The sequence below is a fragment of the Ambystoma mexicanum genome, chromosome 5p (genome assembly GCF_040938575.1).
Source record: "Ambystoma mexicanum isolate Mex_15411 chromosome 5p, UKY_AmexF1_1, whole genome shotgun sequence".
Taxonomy (NCBI): domain Eukaryota; kingdom Metazoa; phylum Chordata; class Amphibia; order Caudata; family Ambystomatidae; genus Ambystoma; species Ambystoma mexicanum.
In genome coordinates this window covers 980,633,218-980,656,887 of record NC_090930.1, presented here as the reverse complement: position 1 = coordinate 980,656,887, position 23,670 = coordinate 980,633,218, and the positions used below count along the sequence as shown (strand labels likewise).

Below are 23,670 nucleotides of genomic sequence, written 5' to 3'. Positions count from 1 at the left end.
GAAGGTACACCCACACATGTGAGGCACCATTTTCATTGTGACACCTGTGGGAACGCGGGAAGGTATGACATCTGTTGTTGGCGACGTGTTTCGGTGAGTGGACAGAGGGAAATGTCTCTGAAATTGGCTGGAAATAGGTACAATTCTCAGACATTTCGCTCTGGCCACCCACCGAAACACACCGCTATCACCACATGGCCTACCTTCCTTCTTCCCCACACGTGTCTCGATGAAAACTGTACTGCACATGTGTGGATGCACCTACCTGGGGCGCAAAAGGAAAAGGATGGGGTTCAGAAATGCATGGGGTTCCCGGTTTTCCTTGGTGGCTTGGGCACCCGAGGCCCATATCTGTATGGTGTGCCCGTCTGCAAAATTCATGAAATTCCGCTGTCGGAAAAGACTTTGGGTTAGGGGTGTTTTAGGCTTTTCCCTTGGCGCCCAGGTAGGTGCACCCACACATGTGAGGTACTGTTTTCATCGGGACACGTGTGTGAAAGCAGGAAGGTATGACATTTTTGCGTGTCTGTGGTTTTCATAACGTTTCGACCCATTTGCTGGTGCCCTTTGTCACACTTCCCTTTCATTTCCCAAATGTGCCCTACATTTAGTCACTGCTTTAGGCACCATACACTGTTAAGTCACCTACCCTTGAAAAGGTCTGTCTGTGCTCTTTCAAAAAATGTATGCTTGCCGTTCCTCACCACATTGGTTTTCCTAATTAAAACATGCTAAGTACGTCTGTTCAAGCCGTAAGCATAAAACTCCTGTGTACCATTGCTCAGTGTTTGGCTTGTGGTAATGCTTGTTTTGTGAAACACTACAAAAAATGTGTGCTTTCCTAACTGCAAGACTCCGGGGAATGTAGCAGAGCATTGTTTTTCTCAAAATTAATAGAAGCCATTGCCGTACCAAGCCAACCATGTACACCACATACCTTTTTTTCAGTCATTTTCCCGCTTTTTCCCCAAACTATGGCATTTTCCTCTACCTAGTTGTTGCCCGACCTGTGCAAATCACCCCTTCCTAAACTTGGGATTGTGTCTACTTTTCAGAAATGTATGCCTTTCTGTCCTCCAATTCGGCTTTCCTACCCTTTTCTTCCATTCCGCCAACGCATGTCCAATTGGAAAAATGGCCAAAATCGCCTACCTCTCACAAAACAGTTAATAACCACTTCAAAATAAAAACATTTTGTTTCCACTCAACCTGTTCTTGAAAGCCAGGAAATTGGGGAATTCAGCACAGAAAACAACTTGTTCCTAGCTCTTACAAGGAAAAAAACACAGGCTTTGTACATAATGTTATTGGCATTTTGTGAAAAAAACAATGTTCTAGCCCTTTTTGGTTATTTTCTCTCACCCCCCACCCCCCTACAGCAACCTAGGATTCCTGGGGGGCGTTACGACCGCCTACATGTGGGAAAAAAGGGGCCAAATTTGGCCGAGATATCTCATGTAACAAAAAAAATATAAGGCATTAAATGGCGACATACCGAAATCACCGAAAAAGGCCTTGGCACTGGGGGGAAAAACCCACTTAAAGGGTTAAGGTGTTGGAACTTGCAGTCACAGTGAAAGATCCTTTCCTTTCTGAATAACCAATATACCACATTTCTAAATGTGGAAGCCCCACTTTATTTACACCTCATATGCTGCGATGTGTCAAGCCGTGTTAAACATCTAAGGGGTTGGGAGTCCGGTGTTGCCTCAATCACCTGCTGCTGGAGCAGAATTTTGGGGATGTGCGACCAGAATGCACATAGCCGATTTTCTGTATTCTTCCGCTAACATATTATACTATCCTAATGCCTGCGATGAAACTGAACCTGTTGGCTCCAGTTAGTCGGCATATGTGATCTGTAATCTTTAACGGTGATGAACATCTAAAGGATTCCAGCCATCTGAACCAAAGTTGGATATTCTGAGCCCCCACAGATGGAGATTGGGGGCTTACCATAGAGTATTCAGACTTGCTTTTGGTGGGTACGTCGATACTGTCCACCATCTCACCTCAGCCTGTGAATATTTGCTATGCTATGAGGCATTGGATGTGCTTATCTGTACTGCAGTATGGGCAGTAGTGCATAATAGCTCCAAGGCTTTTTGCACTGTCTCTGTAAAGTCTTGATACTTGCAGTGCAATGTCCACATCTTTTTTTTCGTAGTGCTCTAAAGAGGACATCCCACAGCAACAGGTATGCTAAGCGTATGAGGTTGTAAGGGTGGGATTAAGAGGACAGCAGAGTTGGTGGCATTTGGGATACAAGTCCTATTGGGCTTAGAAAAGAGTGATAATGTAAGGCTAGCACAAAACGAGGTAAACAGGAGCCTTGCTATGGGGGAAAAAAGTTGTCATTTATTACTAAGGTGGGGGATATTCAATACGCATGTAAATCTGCAAATTAACCAATGCCGGAGTAATTATACATACTTGTGCTTGTTCTTCAGACTCTTGACAGATCTAACCAAAAGCCATATTTGAGAGGAAGGCAGCAAGCTACTCCATTTCGTTATAAATGTTCTTGAGTAATGACTGGATGAAAAAGCGCCAATCATGAAGTGGATATCCAAGGAATAAGGGTTATAAATACAGCAAGTTGACTCTCTGCAGATTGCCGTTAGAAACACCTGCCATTTGCATTCCATGTATGTGACCTTTTCCCTTACAGCATGTAGACAGCGCCCTGCTGGAGAGATCTGAAAATTATGTGGTTGTACAATAAAAGTATACCGAATGAAAACCAAAGTCTTGTGAGCCTGCTTTCAAATACCAGAAATAGACAAAACAATTCCTTAGGCCCATCAATATTTCAATATGAAGAGGATCCAGAGTGCTTTTGGGCTTAGGACATGTATTAAGGCGGAGTGGATGGATCCCCAGAATCAACTTGTCCTTGTGTTACACCTTGTATGACACCCTGGCCAAAAAGATTGTGGGCTGATAATGATGGGGTGATGTAAACCAAAAACACATTGTTCCGGGTGACCAACTTAAAATCAGCTCAAACTCCCTGGGAGCCCGAGCTGCAAGCACACTGTTCAAAGTCAACAAAAAATAGGTCTTCACACAGTGGGAAAATATCCGAATAGTCCCTCGAATGGATGACTGACCACTGGATTCTGCAAATAATATGCTTCTGCCTCAGAATTCCTTTATGAGTGAATGGAAACATAGTAAGCTGAACAGGGCTCCAACCCAATACCATTAGCAGCAAGACGGAATTCAAACGATAGTCTCTGAGGAATAGCAGAGAAGGTTGCATTACCTCTCCAATACACACTGACACGCATTTGCTTCTGTAATGAAACTGTATAGTCTCTGCCTTCCAACTTGAAAGACAATGAGGTTGTTGTCCGACAAGCCGAGACGTCCAAAACCAATTCTTCAGTCATCAATTTCCCATGCTCAGTAATTGATCGTGGTGTGCAGAACCTGTCCCTTTGTAAACACAGCAATATCAGTCTCTGAGCAAGCAAGAAGGGATGAGCAGCTGTCTGGTGATGGAGGTTGAAGCAACGGAAATAGCTAGGATAGTGGGGTACTCATAGTTGGAGCCAACATGTTCTTCGTCCTAAATTTGAGAATGACTGTGCATGTGTGGGGATGTGGAAGCGCATAAGTCAACATCCCTAACCAGTTCAACAGAATGACTTCTCATATGGATAGATTGCCCTGAGAAATTGGATTTTGGGTGAATTTCAAAAAAATCCTTGTAATTGTGCAGCCCTCATTCATACAAGGAGCAAGTCAGATTGTTCAGGAAGTCTACTCTACTGTTGTGCACTTCTGCTAGGTGCTTTGCTGAGAGTGTTCTGTAGTGTGCAATCTGACAGTCCAGTGCTCCTCAATCAGATCATGTAGATGAGAGGAGGAAGTTCCCTTTTGCTTATCCACATACAACATCACATTCATATTGTCTATGTAAATGAATAACCCTCTGTCTCAAGCAATGGAAGGACTGCAGAGAAGGCCAAGAGGTTTGTAACGTTTGCCATGAGCTCAATGACATAGATGTAGAGAAAACTATTTTGGTGCGACTACAAGTGGTGAAGTTGAAGGTGATCCAAGGAGGATCCAAGACCATGCCAAATAAGCTGTAGTTCTGGAGAACTCATGATAAAGATGACAAACAAGAAACAAGGGGGGGGGGCGTGGCCAACTGGCTATGGAATAGGTCGTGTTTGAGGAGCTGCTCCTGGAGATCCGACATTGAACCGCTGTTTGCACGCAGAAAAACGACCTATGACATTCACAAATGAAGGCAAGGACGTCGGAATGGGAACTCTGCACTGACCTGAAATATTACAGCAATGGGAATGTACAATCAAGAAATATGGAGCTTTTCTTGTGATGGCTATGCAACGTTATCAGGATTTAAAATGGTGGCTAACAAAGGATTTTGGCACAGCAGGGAAGAAGCACCCATTGGGATCTAAGTGGCAGACTGCGGAGGCTGGCAGAGTGGATTGAAACGTGTGGAGGCGGGTGCTCTCTGCGCCGAGCCCCCGCTGCAGAATACATTATAACGTTGCGAGCGCGGCGCTCGACACTGTGGGCAGACGCCCGCGAAGTGAGGGAGCCCGTGACTGGCATATGGGGGACCGAAGCGATCCGGGCTGCAACGGTGAAGCGGTGCCCGAGCTGACGTGCGCCCTGCAGAGGACTAGCAGACCCGGTGCGGTCTGAGCGAAGCGCCTCAGCTTAGACGCGCACAGCTGACGAGCGGGAGCCGGGCGAGGATATACATTGTTGCAAGCGGCAGAGGATCTGCACTGCGTGAGGAGCCAGCGCGGACCCTGAATTGTTGTGCTCCTGAACCTGGCGAGCTGGGAGGAACGAAACCCACACCACGGCCCTTATGAACAAAGGGCAATAAAGACAGTGGATCGAGGTGCGCAGCATATATATGCTGCATGCTAACAGGAAAGGCCGACACAGTGTGAGCCCTGAGCTTCTGACGGTGTAACAAAGGGATCACTGCCCCGAGTGTTTAACGGATAGTAAAATAGCACCTTGATGTCTCCCCTGGGCACGGAGGCACAAGTGGAAGTGCTGGACTGAGGCAAGGCGTGCTGGATACACCAAAGGGGGTCACGAGAGACCACTGGACTGCACTGCGCGCGTGAGACAGCGCATTGAACAACAGGAGGACAGTGGAACATTGAATAGGGGTGCCTGTTGGGTGGAACACGGACACCGTTGACAAACCCACGCCGGGGAGGTGCAATTGTGCACTCAGCAGGAACGGCCACTAGGGGACACGTTGATACTGCTGGGCTGGCACAGGCAGCGGAGATATTGCACTCCTCAAGATAAAAGAGGGCGCAGCATTGGGAGCTGCGGGCACGCGTGGTGGCTGTATACCAGCATATGACCCTACACAGAGCCACAAAAGGGAAGCCAACACTGAAAGACACGACCTGTGGGGTGGACTCAAGCTAATGAAGAAGTAAATAAGACAACAGAGGATACAGGCAGCTGCGCACAGCATGCGCAAGACCCAAAAGCCGGGTGAACTAGACAGAAAGAAAGAGTGCTCCCCAGAATGTAATAAAATAGGCTGGAACGTGGGAGGACACAACCCACTCGAGAACTATCCCAGCGAGCACAAGCTTAAATAGAGGTTTTCCTGAACAATTGACCCAGATCTGTGGTGCTGCTCTGAGGCCGCATCGAATCGGAGAACCTGGTTCAACACACTTGAGGCCAAGCAACATAGGACACAAACATAGGCCGCAAGATGTCTGGGCGAGGGGGCATAAGCAAGAACAAGAACAAACAATCCACAATGGAAGCATTCACCAAGACGCAACTATCTCCAGCGACCACAGCGCCTGAGGGCGCAACGGCACCAGCAAAGAGCACCGTAGCGACGGAAAACCATCAGATTTTAGCTGCTATCACGGAGCTGAGACACTCATGGGGGACAGCGATGGCAGACCTGCGCACTTCGCTGGAGGCCAAGATAGACGCAGTAGGCATTGACGTCGCCTTGCTATGACAGGATGTTAGGGCATTGGCGGAGAGAACGAGCAGCCTGGAAAGTGCGATGAAAACCAACTCGGATACTAGCACCAACAATGCAAAGGAGGTTCACGTATTAAAGCAGCAGGTAGCATTATTGAACGTTCTCAAAGACGATTTCAAGGTGATGTGGTGCCCACAGCGATGGAGACTGTTGGATCTGCACTGACTGTAGAAACTTAGCCCGTCTGAACGATGGATGAAGAGGTCATGCTCGTCGCCGGAGGGGAAGAGGTGTTGGGGGGAGGGAGGAAGGGAATATTGACTTATCTTCTTGTGAAAATTAATAAAAAGTTTAAAAAAAAAAAAGCATCAGGTAGTTAACCTGGAGAATCGTGCGGAGGAAGCGGAAGGGAGAGCGAGAAGGAACAACATCCGCGTGGTCGGCCTACCGGAGGGGGAGGAAGGCCAAGACCCTACAGACTACGTTGATAATCTACTCTTACAAGGAATAGGGGCCAGAAAACGTTCGCAAGGATTCGCAGTGGAGCGTGCACATAGAGCCCTTATGAGGAAGCCGAAGCCGGGCCCCCCCCCGGGCAATAATCGCTAAAATACTGAACTACAGGGATCGTGAGAGGATTTTGGAGTTCTTTCGCAAAAACGATCGAAAGGGCTTCGTGCAAAGTCGCAGCATATCCGGATTATACAATGTTGGTCTAGAGGCAGCGGTACAGTTATGTGGCAATCAAAAGGAGGTTACGCATGGCAGGAATAAAATACATGCTTCTGTACCCCGTGAAATTGAAAGTGTTGTACAAAAGCAAGATGTTCTTTTTTGACACCCCCGAAGAAGCGACGACATGGCTAGACCTTCAAGGTTGTCCAGAATGAAATGTGGAGCAAGTTCGAGAGGAACAAGATAAGTGATGGGGACATTGCATGTATGTTGATGTTACTCAAAGCGGGTACCAAGCGGGTACCCTAATAGAAAATAATGATGGTGTTTATGGGCAAGGTCGATATTTAGCGGGGACACCATGGACTCTGGCGAACTCAAAAGACTTGAATATAGTAGCGCGTATACATGCGCAAAATGTACAGCAGAGTGTGTTTGAATTTATCAAATAGGAGCGGCAGGACGCAAGCATCCTATCCCCCCAGAGGAATAGTAGTAGTTGTAGCAGGTTAGCCACTAGGGCGGCCTCACCCTGCAGAGCTTCGAGTACAGGCGGGAGCCAGAAAGAACTAGATGCGGGGGTGCCTGAGATCCAGGGATGGAGCTGGGCAACAGTTGGGGGGGGGGGGATGTTGGGGGTGAGAAGGGGGTGGGGGGAACAGGGAGTTGGGTGAGTTGGGGAAGGGAAGGGTGCCGGGAGGGAGGTTTGAGGTGTTTGTAGATAGGGGAAGTTTGAACAGGGAAACGAGACTATGTAGACAAGAACAGAAACGGGAACTGGACTACACTGATGTGGGGGGGGGGAACTATATCAAGCCATGGGGGACCTTTAGATAATCACATGGAATGTCAGGGGCCTCAACAGCTACTTAAAAAGAAATAAGGTTATGTTACACTTGCGCAAAAAAAAGATAGATATTGCGCTGCTACAGGAGACTCATCGGACACGGGAAAACTGGGAACGGTCATGAGAAAATGGAAGGGGGTCATGGCGGGCTTGACATATTCGGCCTACGCTAGAGGAGTGCTCATCTGGGTGGCACCGCATGTCCCCTTTCACATGTTGCAGGAAACGGCGGAAGCGGATGGGAGAATGGTCATACTGAGGGGATTGGTGGAGAATAGGGAGATAAGTATAGTGAATATATACGCACTCAATCAGCATACGCCAACATATTTCAGAACCTTGAGTACTAACCTTGGCATGTGTATGGGAAGTGCGGTGATATGGGGTGGAGATTTTAAATGTGTACTAAACCCCAGGGTGGACAGATCAGAAATTGGATAGACCTGCTCCGGCGGCAAGAGCGCTGCAAACACTGCTAGACGACTTTGGTCTGGCGGATGGGTGGAAAACGAAGCACCCCCATGAAAGACAATACTCGCACTATTCTGCCCCACAACAGTTGTATACAAGGCTGGACTATGTCTTTGCCACGTTGGACATAATGATGGAAACGATGCAGGCAGAATACAAAGTGAGGCTCTTGTCAGACCACTCGCCTCTAGTTGTTGGCTGGCAATATCACCCCCCAAGAGCGAGGATCCCAACATGGCGGCTCCGGCGGAGGCGCTTAAAGATCCCCTTTTTAGGGAAGATATAAGGGAGGAGATCATAACCTACTTCGAGGTGAATACGGGTAGCGTGGACTCAGCGAGCACACTATGGGAAGCTTTTAAGGTGGTGTTGCGGGGCGTAGCCATAGCAAAATCTAAAAGCCTGCAAGGTGGAATCCTGACCGATCTACATGAAGCTGAAAGGGAGCTGGAAAAAGCGCAGAGCGAGAACGACACTGGTATAGATACAGAGCTGATACTTAAATTGCAGCAGACATGTGCGGAGCATTGGGATATGCTGTGTAACCTAAATTATAAGAAATATATAGAGAGACAGCATGCGGGAGGAGATAAAACGGGAAGGCTTCTGGCGTGGTTATACAAGAGCGAAACCCCCAGACCCACTATTAGGACAATAACGAGAAAATGGCAGTGTAGCTGACACCCAGGAGGGAGTTAATCAGGAGTTTGCAAATTACTACAAGGAACTATATGGGGATGTGGAGAGGAGCAGTTATGAGGAAATAAAAGAAACACTAGAAGACATAGGTCTGCCTACAATAAGTGCTGAAGAAAGAGAGGAACTGGATGCACCGATTACCGTAGAGGAGTTAGAAGAAGTGGTGAGACAGCTACCTACTAGTAAGGCCCCAGGGGCGGACGGGTTCCCAAGTGAGTTTTATAAAGTGTACAAAGCAGAAGTGCTCCCCCGAAGCTAGAAATGTTAAACGAAGCGTTTGAGACGGGACAGCTGCCAGAGTCGCTTAGAGAAGCAATTATAATACCGCTTCCTAAGCCCAACAAGCCAGGACATAGCTGTGGCTCCTACAAACCACTATCAATGCTGAATCAGGACAGCAAGATACTGACAGCTGTCTTGGCAAGCAGACTACGAAGAGTCATAGGCAACCCAATACACCCCGATCAGACAGCTATGTTCCGAATAGGAACATAACTCATAACCACAGGCGACTCCATCGGGTTGTCGAGCAAGAATGAGGGTGAAATGGCAATAGTGTCTCTAGACGCGGTGAAGGCCTTCGATTCTGTCAAGTGGCCATGGCTGCTGGCAGCCTTGGCGGGCTACAGGATGGGGCCGGGATACATAAGATGGGCAAAGATGCTATATAGTGTACTGTTGACCAGAGTCAAAACAGGAGCCGTGATCTCAGAGATGGCGACTAGGCAGAGTTACTAGACAAGGGTGCCCATGGTCTCCTATGTTATACATACTGGCTTTAGAGCCTTTGGCTATATACCTCAGACAACAGTATGATACTATGGGCATTGAGGTGGGAGGGGAGCGACACTTGATGATCTTGTATGCAGATGATTTGCTGCTGTACCTGAAGTACCCGGAGGAGAATCTCCAGTACATCCTGGAGGTTATGGATAGGTATGCGGGGCTGTCGGGCATAGCGGTGAACCCTCAGAAGTCTATCATCTTCCCGCTAGGCAACTATAAGGGGATCTCTATCGGGCAGCTGCCGGTGCTGCAAGCTCCGTGGGCTGTCGAAACTTTCGTACCTTGGGATAGATGTGTACCATACGGTTGAAAAGAACATAGAAATAATACTGAGGTAGCTGTAGCGAAAATTGAAAAGAGTATGACATTTTGGGCGAAGCTACCACTAGCGATGATGGGGCGTAGTGCGATGCTCAAGATGGCGGTTTTATCCAGGCTTCTGCATTATTTTGGGAACATCCCATACCTTGTACCTAGGAAGTTTTTCACCAGGCTGAATGGCATGTGCAGGGATTTCCTGTGACAGGGCACCAGGAATAGGGTGGCACTATGGAAGTTACAGAACTTTTACGAAAAAGGAGGGATAAGGCTCCCTAACTATGAGGTCTACTATGTGGCGAGCCAACTGCAATACATCGCTAAATGGCTCTCGGATGAAGCAACCCCTGAATCCCGGTTGTTTAGTGCAGATTGTGCCCCATTTTATTTAAAAGAAATGATTTGGTTGCCCAAGACAGAAATGAAAGCGCGCCCTGAGATGATGATGCTTGGGTGGAGGATCTGGCGCCGAGCATGCCGGATGATGGGAAACCCAGTCCCATGCTCCCCGCAGATACAGCTGGCTGGAGGAGATGTGCAGCTACGAATGACAATTAGGAACCACTAGGAATCGGTGGGGTTGGTAACTCTGGGAGATGTCTGGCGTGAGGGGACCATTATAAATTATGAAGAGCTGGGTGAGAAGGTAGGACTACACGTGGGTCAGTATATTACATACCATAGATTGGTGAGGGAAATCAAGAAAACTTGGCCTGAAACGGTACTTATAGAAGAGCCAGATGGTACCGTAGACACGATATATGATATAACGGAGGGAGGGCATGAGATTTCTAGATTGTACGAAATGATGATGTCCAAGGTTGGGAAAGAACCAACGCAACTAAGATTAGACTGGGAAGCTGAAGTGGGAGCCCCGATAGAGGATGGGACGTGGGAACGCGTCCTGCGGTATCATAAGAAGGTGTCAAGAAATGCAAGGTTGAAACAGATACAATAATACTTAACACACAGGGTTTATATGACACCCCTGAAGATATCAAGGTTTGAAAATGCCGGTAGACAAGCATGTCCCAAATGTGATGAGGAACAGGCTGATATGGTACATATGTTCTGGTCCTGTCCGGTGATGGAGTGCTTCTGGAGCGAAGTAGCGGGGAAACTAGAGGAAAAAGGGGTCACTATTGTTATAAACACAGTCTTGGCCTGCTTACTGGGGGGGTTCCCCAGGTCGCAGAAACTGAAGCATGTCAACAAGCTAAAGGATTTAGCATATGTGCTCGCAAAGAGGAGGATTGCCATGGGTTGGAAGGCTTGTCATAGGCCACGGGTGGAGATGTGGTGGAATGAGTTGCAGAAGTGGGCAGAGGCAGAGACGATGGTATGGCAGGAGGCAAGTAACATAGGGGGAGAAGAAGAGGGGGGATCCCTGATGGCATGGAAATTGCTGGTAATGGAACTGTTTGGAACGATGCCAGATCCGGCAGAATCCACTGGAAATCAAACCCCACCACGCGGTGTGGATACAGAGTGAATAGGATTAATAGGCTTGTAAGGGGGGTGGGGGACAATGAATAATGAGAAATGTACCATTGATATTTGCACTGCATATTTGGTTTGTAATGGTTTTGTTTGTTGAAAATGCAATAAAATTGTTAAATTATTTTAAAAAAAAACAAAACAAAGGCTGACTAACAAGACAAACCATTCAGTGGAATTCCACCAACAACCACTCAAGAGCGAGAACTTCCTGGGTGACAGTAATGTGCTGTGATTGTACACCATTGATCCTATCCCAATTGCCCACCTTCTGATATTTGGTTGACCTCACGCACAACTGGGAATCCAGAAAAACCTATGTATAGTACATGTGAGCTAGCCCCTTCTCAAAACAGAGGGTGATGGTATAAGTTCTCAGCACCAATTGGTAGAATACCTTCCGAAGGCCAAGAGACACTCCTATGGGGCAGAAAAAGGTCTTGGCCCTGTCCAGGGCAACAATAATTAAAAGGAATTTTTGTGTTGACTTAAGTGGGTTTGATCACATAGAGGACAAACCCAAAAAGGAGGAAACTTAAGTGTACAGCCAGATTATCTGATTCAGAAACACGGGCACCGACATAGTGCAAGCAATGCTAACCAAGAGATTGAAATGACGGCAAGAAAATATTTATGGAAATGTGCGGATGGAACAAAAATATATCCCAATTACATGGGCCGCAAGTGACTTAAATTCTCATTTCCTGCAACTCTTTTTGTCCATTTTCACTAATAATTCGACTTGGCTTCTTATAGATGGTTTCGAACAAAAAGCATATTTGGAGATAAGCAAATAAGGAACTTGTGTGTAGCCTAATACAATATTTTTACAATACTACATCCAGAATCCTATAAATTGCATGGCTTTTAAGAACCAATGTATACAGTCATTACCTGGGTCACACAGACCCCATTAGCTTGCAGTGGGGGTTGCTTATAAAAAAGCATTAACCGCATCTGCTGTGGTGGCTAGTCACAAACAAGTCTGTTAACTGGTGAAGGCTGGGTGTCCACAAGTTCTGGAACTAGAGGAGCCGGACTAATACTTTAGGCCTCCTCCATTAGAACTGAATTAATAAATGTGAGCCTTGCACAATGTATATACTCAATAAGGTATTTTGTTTAGGGTATACTGACAACATTGTTTACTTGATGTTGAGTATTTCAGCAGACAACAGTGGGCCCTAGATGTGTACATTAGTCCACACCTTAATTTAAACATAATGTAGGACTGCTCTAGAAAAGCCCTTACTTTAAAAACACGATAGGGCCACCAGCTCATGAAGGGGTCTTCATACACAGAAGATATGTCTTCTGCAGATTGAGAGACTGATCAGCTACATGCTATAGTGGGTGAAGCTGGGGTACACATCCCTATCATTAGGCAACCTTTGACTTGATGTTAGCCTGCATTACTGCATGGAAGATACACTGAGGGAACAATTAAAATTGAGTAAGCTGTGGCATTGATTGAAAGACAGGCATGGATGATTGGATCTTGTACATTGGGATTTATATACTATTGGCCTGTATACTGGTCAAATGTTTACATTGTGTTCCAATTCCAATTTGACACTTTACTAATATACAGTGGTTATGATTTTCCTCAAGTCAATTTAAGAGAATTCTTGGAAAGGGGAAACCTGAGGCCTCCTGAGCCCGTGCTGGATTTGCTTACAATGATGTTTCTTAGTACAAGTGTTTCTTTTTACATATCATTTTCAATATCTGCATAATTTCCCACTTGTGGTGGATGGTGGCTTTTATTTAGCGAGAAAGAGTGGTCCAGCTATTCAAATACTTTACACCAGCCAACCGTTATGATTTGATACAAACGCATAACACATTTCTAAGAACTGAATAACCGTGGGAATGTAATTAACAATTTTCTTTTTTTAATTCATTTTATTTTATGCAAGTTTGTTTTTGAAGGATTACTTCTCAAAGTGGCAATATGAAGTGGCTAGAGGTAGCATGCACTTTGGTGTAACACCACTAAACAAATCAAGTATTTCTGTATAACAAGAAAGAAAAAACTAAAGCAATGATGATGAGAACAATTGAAGAATGGTAGCTAGGTTATCTCTATTGCCATTCAAAAGATGGAATCCATTTTGCTATTCAAATAATTTAAAGTATTTTCAAAGTATTTTGATTTGCTCATATTGTACAAAAAGAAAACCATGAAACACATCAAATATTTAGGGCTTATGATAAAAGAGTATCCCAGCCGGACAGTTGACGCCCCATTCAATCCTTTGAAGTAGAAAAGTATTAATGGACTAACATTATATAATTGCTTACTCGATGAAAATGGCATAACATATTATCAAACACAAAGTAACAATGGGCATAACCATTTAAGTGTCTGCAAGCAGTAGCAAATGCTTTGTTGAAAAAGTGAACCAAATAGCAATTGAAACTTTTCAAACAAATGGCAAGAAATGTAGATCCATGCCTTTTATTGACTAGTACAAATGTCCCCTGTGGTGCATTAAACAAAAAGTAAACAACTCCATACTGCAGTGAACACGTACCTTTTCCATTCAGCGTTACTGTGGATGCCTCAGTCCCTGCTCGTGGCATCTGAAGCCGTGGCACCAATGATTGTGCCCTTGGCCTGCTTCCCATTCGGGCTCTCTCTGCCCCAGGCCCTAATAAAGCTCCAACTGGTTTTTCTGCAGTAACCTCCGGAACCGTGGAGTCTTGATGCTGGTCCATTTGGTCTAATTTATGGAGTCCTTCATTTTGAAAACTATCCACAGAAGTTCTGCTCTTCATTGGACTTTTGGGCACAAGTATTTTAATTCCTGAACGAGATAGGTCCATACTTCTCCTATTCGAAAGTGCATGTGATGGGCTCCGACGGAATTTATGACTGCTAGCAAAAAGTTGACTGTGTTTAGATTCATTGTCTTTTCCAAAACCAATTGATTTAGGAGAAGTCTTTGAAAAAGAACTATTTGTTGACCTTGAAATCTGTTTTCTGGCATTATTTGGGGAGGTCCTGTTTGGCCTGGTAAATGTGCCATCTTTAGATTTATCATTGTGTCTTCTATTAAATTCATGAATGTATTCCTCACAATTAACAAGGTGCTGCTCCGGTTCCCATGTATCATCATCACTGTTGTATCCTTTCCACCGCACCAAATATTCCGTTTTCCCCTTTTTGTTCTTTTTCTTGTCTATAATTCTCTCTACCTGTTACAAGAACAAAAAGAGGGGTGTTAACATTCAGGAAAACAACATCGTCCATAATTTATTAACCTTTGTCCGTGCGGTAGAAGTCAATGAGTAAATAATTTGAACTTTTCATAATTCTATTCAAAAGGTCTGAAAAACACATATCCGGGTCCAATCTTCACACATGTACACTGACCAGGGGCATATTGCAAATCCCTTGGGCTACTCTGATTTTATAGCACTTTGTCTGCAGGAAATCATACCAAATAAAGCAAGTGCTCTAGATTTTTGAAGAATCAAGGGGTATTACCTCTATTCAATTTTTTTGCCTCGATTATTTGACTGTTTTTTTAACCTTAACCACCAACATGTAGATGGTCAGGAAATATTGGTGGGAGTGGTAGGGGCAAAGAGTGGGGGGGTAGTCCAGAGGGGCCTCTTTGGTATGAAATTCAGTTAAAAAAAGAGCAAATATAATTGAGCTGTTAAATTTGAGCAACAGACATGCATCCAAAATGAGGTGCATGGAAACAAAGCGAGTCATAGAAGATACTGTTCCTGAAGCGGGAACGTCAAGATCCAAATGCAGAACATTTGGTTTTAAAGTAGGTAACTTGATGCATTGAATTATAGACCCTGTCAACTTTCTTTGTTCCATCAGATCTGCTTCCTTTCACTTCACCCCATCTCCTTCCTTTCACCTCTTCAAATCCCCTTCATCTCATCATCCAATCCCTCGATTATTGCTTCCACGCAGCTCATTCCTTCTTTCCACACATCTCATTGCTTTAGTCCAAGCATCTCATTGCCTCCTCTTATCCTCACTCAGCGGACCTTAAACAAGTCGATTTACTGTGAGCCAAAACAGCAAAGAAACTCTTCCATGCAGTGGTCCTTTTTCTTTTTAAAGAGTAAAAGTACATCAGGATGGATGGATGACAGCAGAGAGCTGTGATCTGCCTGGTCAAAATCCTTTGTAGGAAAACTCCACTTTCCATCAGCAAATTACAAACCATACACTCACTTCCTAACTTTAAATTTTAAAATTGAAAGTGTGTGTGTGAGACCTAAATTGTTCAACACCACCTCAAATCCCATTGCAACCTTAAGAAATAATTGAAGTCATCTCCAAAATATACATAAACACATTGAAACGAACCATAACAAAAAGGATGTATAGATAAAAAAGGGAGGGGTGGAACATAATATATCCCACAATATCCTCCTCTATGAGGAGCAGTGGGTAGTTAAGGCAAAATGATCATCCTCTTGAGCTACACTAAGGTTATATGGCACAATGAAGAAACTAAGATATTAAAAGCAGGTCTACTACTATAAAGCCAGCCATTTTAGTCAGTAGTCCAAGTAGAACTTTCAGATATCAAAAACAAATATTTTAATTGACGCTCACTCTGCTTTTCAGGGAGCAGTCGCTTACACATTAACCTTCATTCGGCCAATCAGTTGTTATTAGACCTTCTACTCACATTAGCAGTCAAGAACACAATGTGAGCATTCAGAAGTAGAATGTTTCTGCCTGTTACACACTATTAAACATCAAAAATCAAAATGTATGCAACAAGGTCTCTTATCACACTTGGTGGGCATGAATATGTTACATTCTCAAATGTAACTCAGCTTGTGGCGATCTCTCCATTGACACTAGCCATCACAACATCTGTATTTATCTCGATACACACTCCCTACATAGCAAACCTCCATACAAACAGCGCCAAGATGCCCTTGGGCGATAGCGCTTTACAAATATAAATACATACATACATGCATACATACATACAACAGCTTATTCTGAGATTTATCAACTTATGCTTACACAGCCTTTACCAAACATATCCACTGTCATGTGTATATTTCAAACCTACCCAATAATCTGCTTGGATGGAGGTCTCTTTTTCGTCTCACATTTCCCCCCACCCCACCATTTCTACAACTCTGACCTACAATATTTGTAATCTCAGCAGACACATATGATGCCCTTGGCCATGACCCTTTTGGCTGCATATGCTTGTAGCACTTGTTTCCTTTAACATTGCTTTGTCAAAAACAGAAAGAAAAAACTTTCAGAACAATGTCCGCCATCTTTGAATGGTGATATCAGTCACAGTTTCATACAGCAAGTGCCAATGTATTTGCTATATCCATTAATTCCCGACTATTTGATTTTATAACTAGTTTTGTATTCCGTTTAAGTGCTGCTGGATTTTGTTGGTTTTGAAAAAACAGCTCCCAGTTTATTTTTATATATTTACATTACATAGAAAAAAGTTAGTAACCTCTACGGTACATATTGTGTTAGTTAACATGCAATTGCACGGTGCTCTCATTTACAAACTTATTTTAATTTTGAATGACCACAGGAATCCATGATTGCAATTTGGAAAGGGCTCCAGATGGCAGCCATCTTTATGATGGGCACTTTGTAGTGGTATGCCCAACGAAGGTTGGCACTTTAATTAGTTAATAAAGAAAAAAAAACACTGGAATTGAAAACCACAATTAGGGCTGGGCAATATGAACCAAAAGTCCTATCTCTATGTTTTTGGGCTGAATGGTGATATAAGATATACATCTCGATATTGTTTATGTGGATTAAATGCTCAGATGTGCAAGCCACCAACTGCATGTGAGATGTCACAAACACCTTTATTTATAAGCTATTTATAAACAAAGTGCAAATATAGGGTTCCTGTTTGAGAATACACACAGCTGTGTAAATATCAAAATGTAAATACAAAATAGTATATGTAATAATGTATATATCTCAATGTTAATGATATTGTCTTTTCCGATATGGATTTTGAAAATATATTGACATATCTCCAAAACTTGATATATTGCCCAGCCCTAACCACCATGAACATTTGCCCAGAGAAGAAATGATTAACAATAAATACAAATGTCGCTGAAGTACATACAGCACCTGCATCTCAATCTATTCCAAATTTGCTCCCTCCAGTCTTCATCTTATTTTCTTCTTGTATCTTTTCCATCCTTCAGTCTATGCCTTATTCTTTAAATTTGTGTGTTTTCTGGCTCTCTTCATATTGGCCTCTCTCTTCATATTGGCTTCTCTCTAGCCTGTTTTTACGCTCCGAATTATGCACAAGGTTTCTCAAATCCCCTGGTCAGGATTTCAGCTCAATGTAATGCCGTTTATAACAGTATGTTCACAATGCATTTTTTCTTACAAATGTGAACAAAACGTCTTGAGCAAAACGGTAAAAAGAACATCGTTTTCTGCAAAGTGGTGTTTATGGGGTAAACATGCTTTTAAAATGATATGAACATGGTGTCAAACACCTAACCACATTAAACATGTCACTAATGATGAATCTGGATTATGTTGGTGGAGTTGCAGAGGAACCATATCTAGCTTCAGATGTTGTGGTCATGTCTGAATCTATTGGAAAGATATATGTGTGATTCAATCCATTAGAAGAGTGGTTTCACCTTAAACACCAGTGGTATGCCACCTGGCCGAAAGAAGGTGCTTACTTGCTCTGTAAAATTTCAAAACAATGAACTAATTGTTAGAGCTATATCACCCCTCATTAGAAATCTTTCTATGTTCCTACTGTCAATGATTGGTTTGGGAAAATGTGGAATTTTTTGATCAAGTAAAACATTACAAAATACTTTACATGCCAAATAACAGTTCTACTTTCTTTACAACCTGGCAAAGCTTTTTGGGTTAGGTTAATGAAACTGCTTTGCTGGTAACCAATGATAATTAAATAGGACTACTATGGTCAGAGCGGACATAAATATAATACACACAAATGCGTTTGTCAAGTCAAACAAGTTTATTCGGATTATGAAAAATCCATTAAACGACAAAAAAAAAACACGATTAATCACAAATAAAGTTACATTTCATAAAACTCATCCTAATAATAAAATCATAGGCATTCGTAACCTAGATAACCTGCCATAAACATTGATCAAATAATTACATGAATGATTAAAACCCATGAAAACACTAGCAGTATCAGTTAGATAAGAAAGGTGAACTTTAAATCCCTATTAAAAAATTTTCAGAGCGCTAACTAATTCCCAGATAATCTCAAGCCTTAGCTCTAGGTATGATTTCCCCAACACAAAGAATTGGCTTCATGGGGGCAGAACGTTTTCTGCCCACACAAGCCATGACTGCTGATTTCTTTGTGTTTATTTTTAAACCCAGGTTATTCATAAATGTTGCATAAGCATTGATCATGGCCTGTAGAGCCCTAGGTGTTCTTGCTAAAAGGACTGTATCGTCAGCATAGGCCAGTGTGTTTGTGTGAATCAAGGTTCAAAGAGGAAAGGATTTTTTTTGTTTGATCCCCTTCATAAGATTTGCTCTTGAGCAACACCATCCCATTGTGTCAGCATTATTCTACATTTGAAACTCAAAACAATTTGAAGAGACTTTGTATTATGATTTTTGCTTTGCATTTGTGATGGAATGACACTAGCAAAACGTTTAAATTGTAAAACCTCTTGTGTTTTTGGGTCCAACTTCATTTATTCTAGCTATGCTAGTGGTCGCGCAGAAGCTACATCATTTTGGCCAGATTCAGAATTGTCAGCAGTGTATCATCAATTCCAGAAAACTCACTCACCTAGGGAATATTGCTGAGGTGATGCCAACATGATGTCCTAACTGTATGATGATAAATTGGCACACCTCAGTCGAGCATATGTATCCATAGAATTCTAGTTGACAGATTATTTGGTCAATCTTTTAGTTTTAGGAGCCCGTTTCTCAGTTTGTGATGTTATTGCTCCAAGCTGGCATATACAAGGATGTCACTCACACTGATAATTCAAAGATTAACTTGTTTTTCCTCGGATGGCACTCAAAAAGAGCTTCACTTGCCAACACATCCCTAAACTCAGCCACTTTTTATCATCTGTATCCAACATGGGTGTAACTTGATTCGGCAGTATGCACTATTCAGGTTAAGGTTTGAAAACCATTTGCCTCATCGTGAGCCCATTAGGATAGAGTCTATGGCAAAGATGTTATCCTTGCAATCACTGAACAGAAGAAGTTGGTCCTTTGATCTGCCTGGTGAAGCCAGTTATTTTTATTTTGGCTTGCTGTTGGGCTAGAGGCTGGGGCATTTTGACAATGTTCGGGTGTAGTTGCCTGCTGCTGTGGCGCTTGCCCACACAAATTAATAACTACTGCAAGTCATCCAGATCACATCTATGCATACACGTTGCAAAGAGGATCAGTGCCTTACAGTTAAAGGAATGGTTCGGTCAGAAAATATTATTGTCCCTATGGTTCGGCCATGTGCTTTTAACCATAATTCGATCGATCGTACAAACATTTCCTATGGACCTTACAACGCATTACGTTTAGAGCTCAACATTCTCGATCGCACTATCCTCAGAAGCAAATAGAGTACTTTGATATTCCACGTTGCATCCTCTCGGTTCACATTGTGTCACCTATGTGCTAATAAAGAAAATTATTAATTGTAATAAAGATCGGCTCCTGAGACACATTTCTATTTTTATCTTTTGGAAACAGGTACATCGTGCCGTTCTGCGATTGTCATTTATTCCAGACCCCGACCGATGGCTTCTTCAACCGCAAGCTGCAGCTACATGTCAATCACTGGATCTACTTAACCGTCTTTTGGGACGACAGACAAGGTCCAATATGCCCGTACGCAGTACCAGTGATTAGGAGCACCATAACAACCTTTACGGTGGTCTAGTGCCAAGTTCATGCACCAGCTTTGCAATTCACCGAGCAACCAAAGTGCTTCATTTAGACAAAACGAACACCCTGTGTACCCAAAAGTAACAGCGCATGACTCACGATAAACATTTGCGGATTTTTGGAACGAGAGCAAAGAAAAAAAGTTCAATTTTCATTGATTATGTCAGACGCTGAATGTTATCGAAACATTTAATGTGAAATAAATGTACTTTACCAATTGTACAGTCTTGCGGTTTCCTTTTAAAGTACAGTTTCATATTCCTAATTTTGACGCGCTGTGCGACGATGTGTGTTGTTTTCCGGGTTCCGCGTCTAGTCGCATAGGGGACGACTGGGCGTGTTTGGCTACGCTGCCCAGTAACGTCACGAAGAGAGGAGGAGGATATCAATGATTTGGTGATGTCAGGCTCAGGGGCGGGGGATATGACTTAGTGCCGCAAACGCAGGTCACCCAGGGAGATGCGGCAAGTGATAAGATTGCTGCCTGATTTTGCTTGTGTTCAAGAGACGAAAACTCGGGTAAGGTGCATAGGAAACGTTTGTACAATCGATCGAATTATGGTTAAAAGCACATGGCCGAACCATAGGGACAATAATATTTCTGACCGCACCATTCCTTTAACAGAGGCCAGCCTAATAAGAAACAAGCATGCAACAATTATAATAAATATTTTTAAAACTGGGTTACCACACTATCAGAAGGGAAGCTAGCAAAGACTATGCAAGCATTTAGGAATACTGAATAATGTTAAACTATCAACAATTGGTTCTTCTGGTGGAGCCAACTGACCCTATGACCCATGCAGATATCAACTAGGAAAGTGACGTGCTGAGCCCCCCCAAACCTCCCCCAAGTTCTAGTCCAAATGGATACGCAGATCCCCAACTTTCAATAAAACATCCTCATTAGATTCTCTCTCTTTTACAGAACCTCTTATGCCATGTTAGCAAGTGGCCAGACCGCAAACTCACACCATACATTTCACTTTGGTTCGATTAAGACCAACACTTCGAGTGCAACCGTTTCATGGTGTTGCAAGATCTCTGTGTCTCATGTACTCCGATGCTCTGAGTTCTGGCTTTATCCTCAGACACTTGCTCCTCTTGCCCTACAGCATTGCTCGCTGCAACCGCTTCGGAAATACTTGCATGTTTCACCCTGGATCTGGCCGCTTCAAGATTTCAATGGATTACGCTACGCTTTTGCATCGACTCAGATGTCCAGCAACAAAGCAGCTTAACATTATTCTCAACTCGACCAAACTCGATGGTTCCATTCACCCAGTATTCAGCCTTTCCTAGCTAGACACTGTTCCCTCGTTTTTTCAGTTAATCCCTCCCAGTGGTCACCAGATGAAAGGCAGGGATGCTCAGCTAGACTCACTTAGGAACATTTTCTTGCACTGGCACATCGCTTGTTCACAGCTTATGGAAGTAGGTGCTGGGCATAAGAGTCCCAAGCACTAATGCTCATCCTGTTTGGAATCCCCTTCCTACAAGTTGGGTGAACTAAAATGACTGGTACCACTTATCAGCGTATCCTTACAACCTCTGTCCCCAATTCTTGATGGACGATCCGTCATACGTTATCTATGTAGACATATAAAACTATGCACATTTAAACACTTACCATTATACAGTGGTAAAATTACATAAAGGAGCAAATTGGCATATGGCATCAGGTAACATGGGTACCAACTAAAAGTATGAAAAAAGAACTAATATCTAGTCTAAACGACAGTTTTGGAACTGTAGATGGGCATTTATTGTTCTTTATCAGCTATATCACCACATAATGAATAATTGCTTATTTCTTCAGTTGTTTCACAATGATTAATGGTGTGCAGGGAACAGGAGTGTCCCTCACTCTAAGAAAGAAATGATGTGCATGTGGCAAATTTGATCCACACTTTGAAATGTTCCTCTACTAAGATTCTCTTATTGGCATGCAGGACAGTTATAGTGAGGAAGAGGTGGGAATGATCTTCTGTCATCAGACGGTACCAATAGATTAACAATTCCTATGCCATCTGTATGGTGCCCAGCATATGGGATTGATGTCATCAAGAGGGTCACCAACACATTCATAAAATCTTCAATGCAATCAATATTTTTTAGAAAGATTTGAATGTCTATGGTATTATTCCTAACATATTTTCAGGCCTAAAATAGCCTCCTGGGGAATTGAGAATGACACTTTGTTGGGGACTCCGGGAACAAGACTTTTTCCAGTGATTTAGGACAGATTTGGAACTGTAGATGCATGTAATGAGTAAAATTGATCTTTTGGGAGTGATGCCATGTGGAAGGGTTGGCTGGGCTCGGTGAGGGGAAAGAAGGATCTTGCTTATAAACAAATTATGGTTTATGGTTGAGGCTCTTTTTTGCTTATATGTTGAAAATGAGTACACATTTAAAATAAATGTTGCCAAAAAAAGGTAGTCAACTGTGTCTAAGCAATTTACATCCTCAAATTATAAAACCTCATTTGTACATTCAATTGGATGTTCCACGAGAAATAAAACCCATCAATATGAAATCTAAGTTATACTTACTTTAACTTGTGAAATATGATTACATACTAAGAACGAACTATTGAAATTGCTAACCCTGTGATAATGATATAGCATCCTTTACTGTGTTACTTGTTGGGATCATCTTCACTGTCAGTCTGCCAATGCCTGTACAAGGTAGGTTATATGATAAACATTTACATTGTGGACTTCATCTGTTCTTCACACACTTTTATCTCATCTCCAGAATGCAGTCTGGAACACATGGCAATTCACAGACAGGAGCTATTCCTCCACCCTCTGTGGTCCATCCACATCCAATGGGAGATTTGAGTTGTTGTCCATGATTGGTCATCTTGGTTCCACATCACAATCTGTCAGTGTATTCACTTCATTACAGGTAAAAAGAAAAGCACTTCTTGTGGCCAGTAACTGTTTCCAGTTCATCCATTTCTTAGAAAACATAATCCAGCACACCTCTACAAGTTTAACTAAATTGGTATTGGTCTTACAGACTTCACAAATGAATGCTTCCATTTTATCCAGTAACTGTGCAGGAATTATTTCTTGTGCTCTAACTGAATTAAGTACCAAAAGGGTGTCTTTGATGACTATAAGGAATGCTTTCCAGTATGAAATGTTACATTTCTCTGACAAATTACCTGTGCAATCAGATCCAGACACAAAGTGAAATACAGTTAATGCAGAAGCCTTCGAGGAAAACAGTGATAGGAATATCCCTGCTACTCTAATAATGTGTTTTGAAGTAGGTACAAAATAAGCTAAAGAGGAGTTTTAGATACCTTCTTAAAACAAGAATGAAAACATTGGTGTCCTGAACAAATATAAAAGGGGTTTGCAGCTCCTCTTTCTGTGGCATTAATGGCATTCACCATCATCTCTGTCTCTATCTCCTGTTGTATACTACTAGGAAAGTCCAAAGAAAAATGTGAGGCAACCATTTCTGTAT

At 43.0% G+C, this 23,670-nt stretch overlaps 1 protein-coding gene across 1 annotated transcript in view; it reads right to left on the bottom strand.

Annotated features, from left to right (window-relative positions):
• The window catches only part of CDYL (chromodomain Y like), a 585,270-nt gene that overhangs the window by 350,075 nt on the left and 211,525 nt on the right, over positions 1–23,670 (bottom strand). Inside the window, exon 2 of the mRNA XM_069613448.1 lies at positions 13,802–14,465. Within this exon, the coding sequence (XP_069469549.1) occupies positions 13,802–14,465 (664 nt within the window). The remainder of the gene's footprint in view (positions 1–13,801; positions 14,466–23,670) is intronic.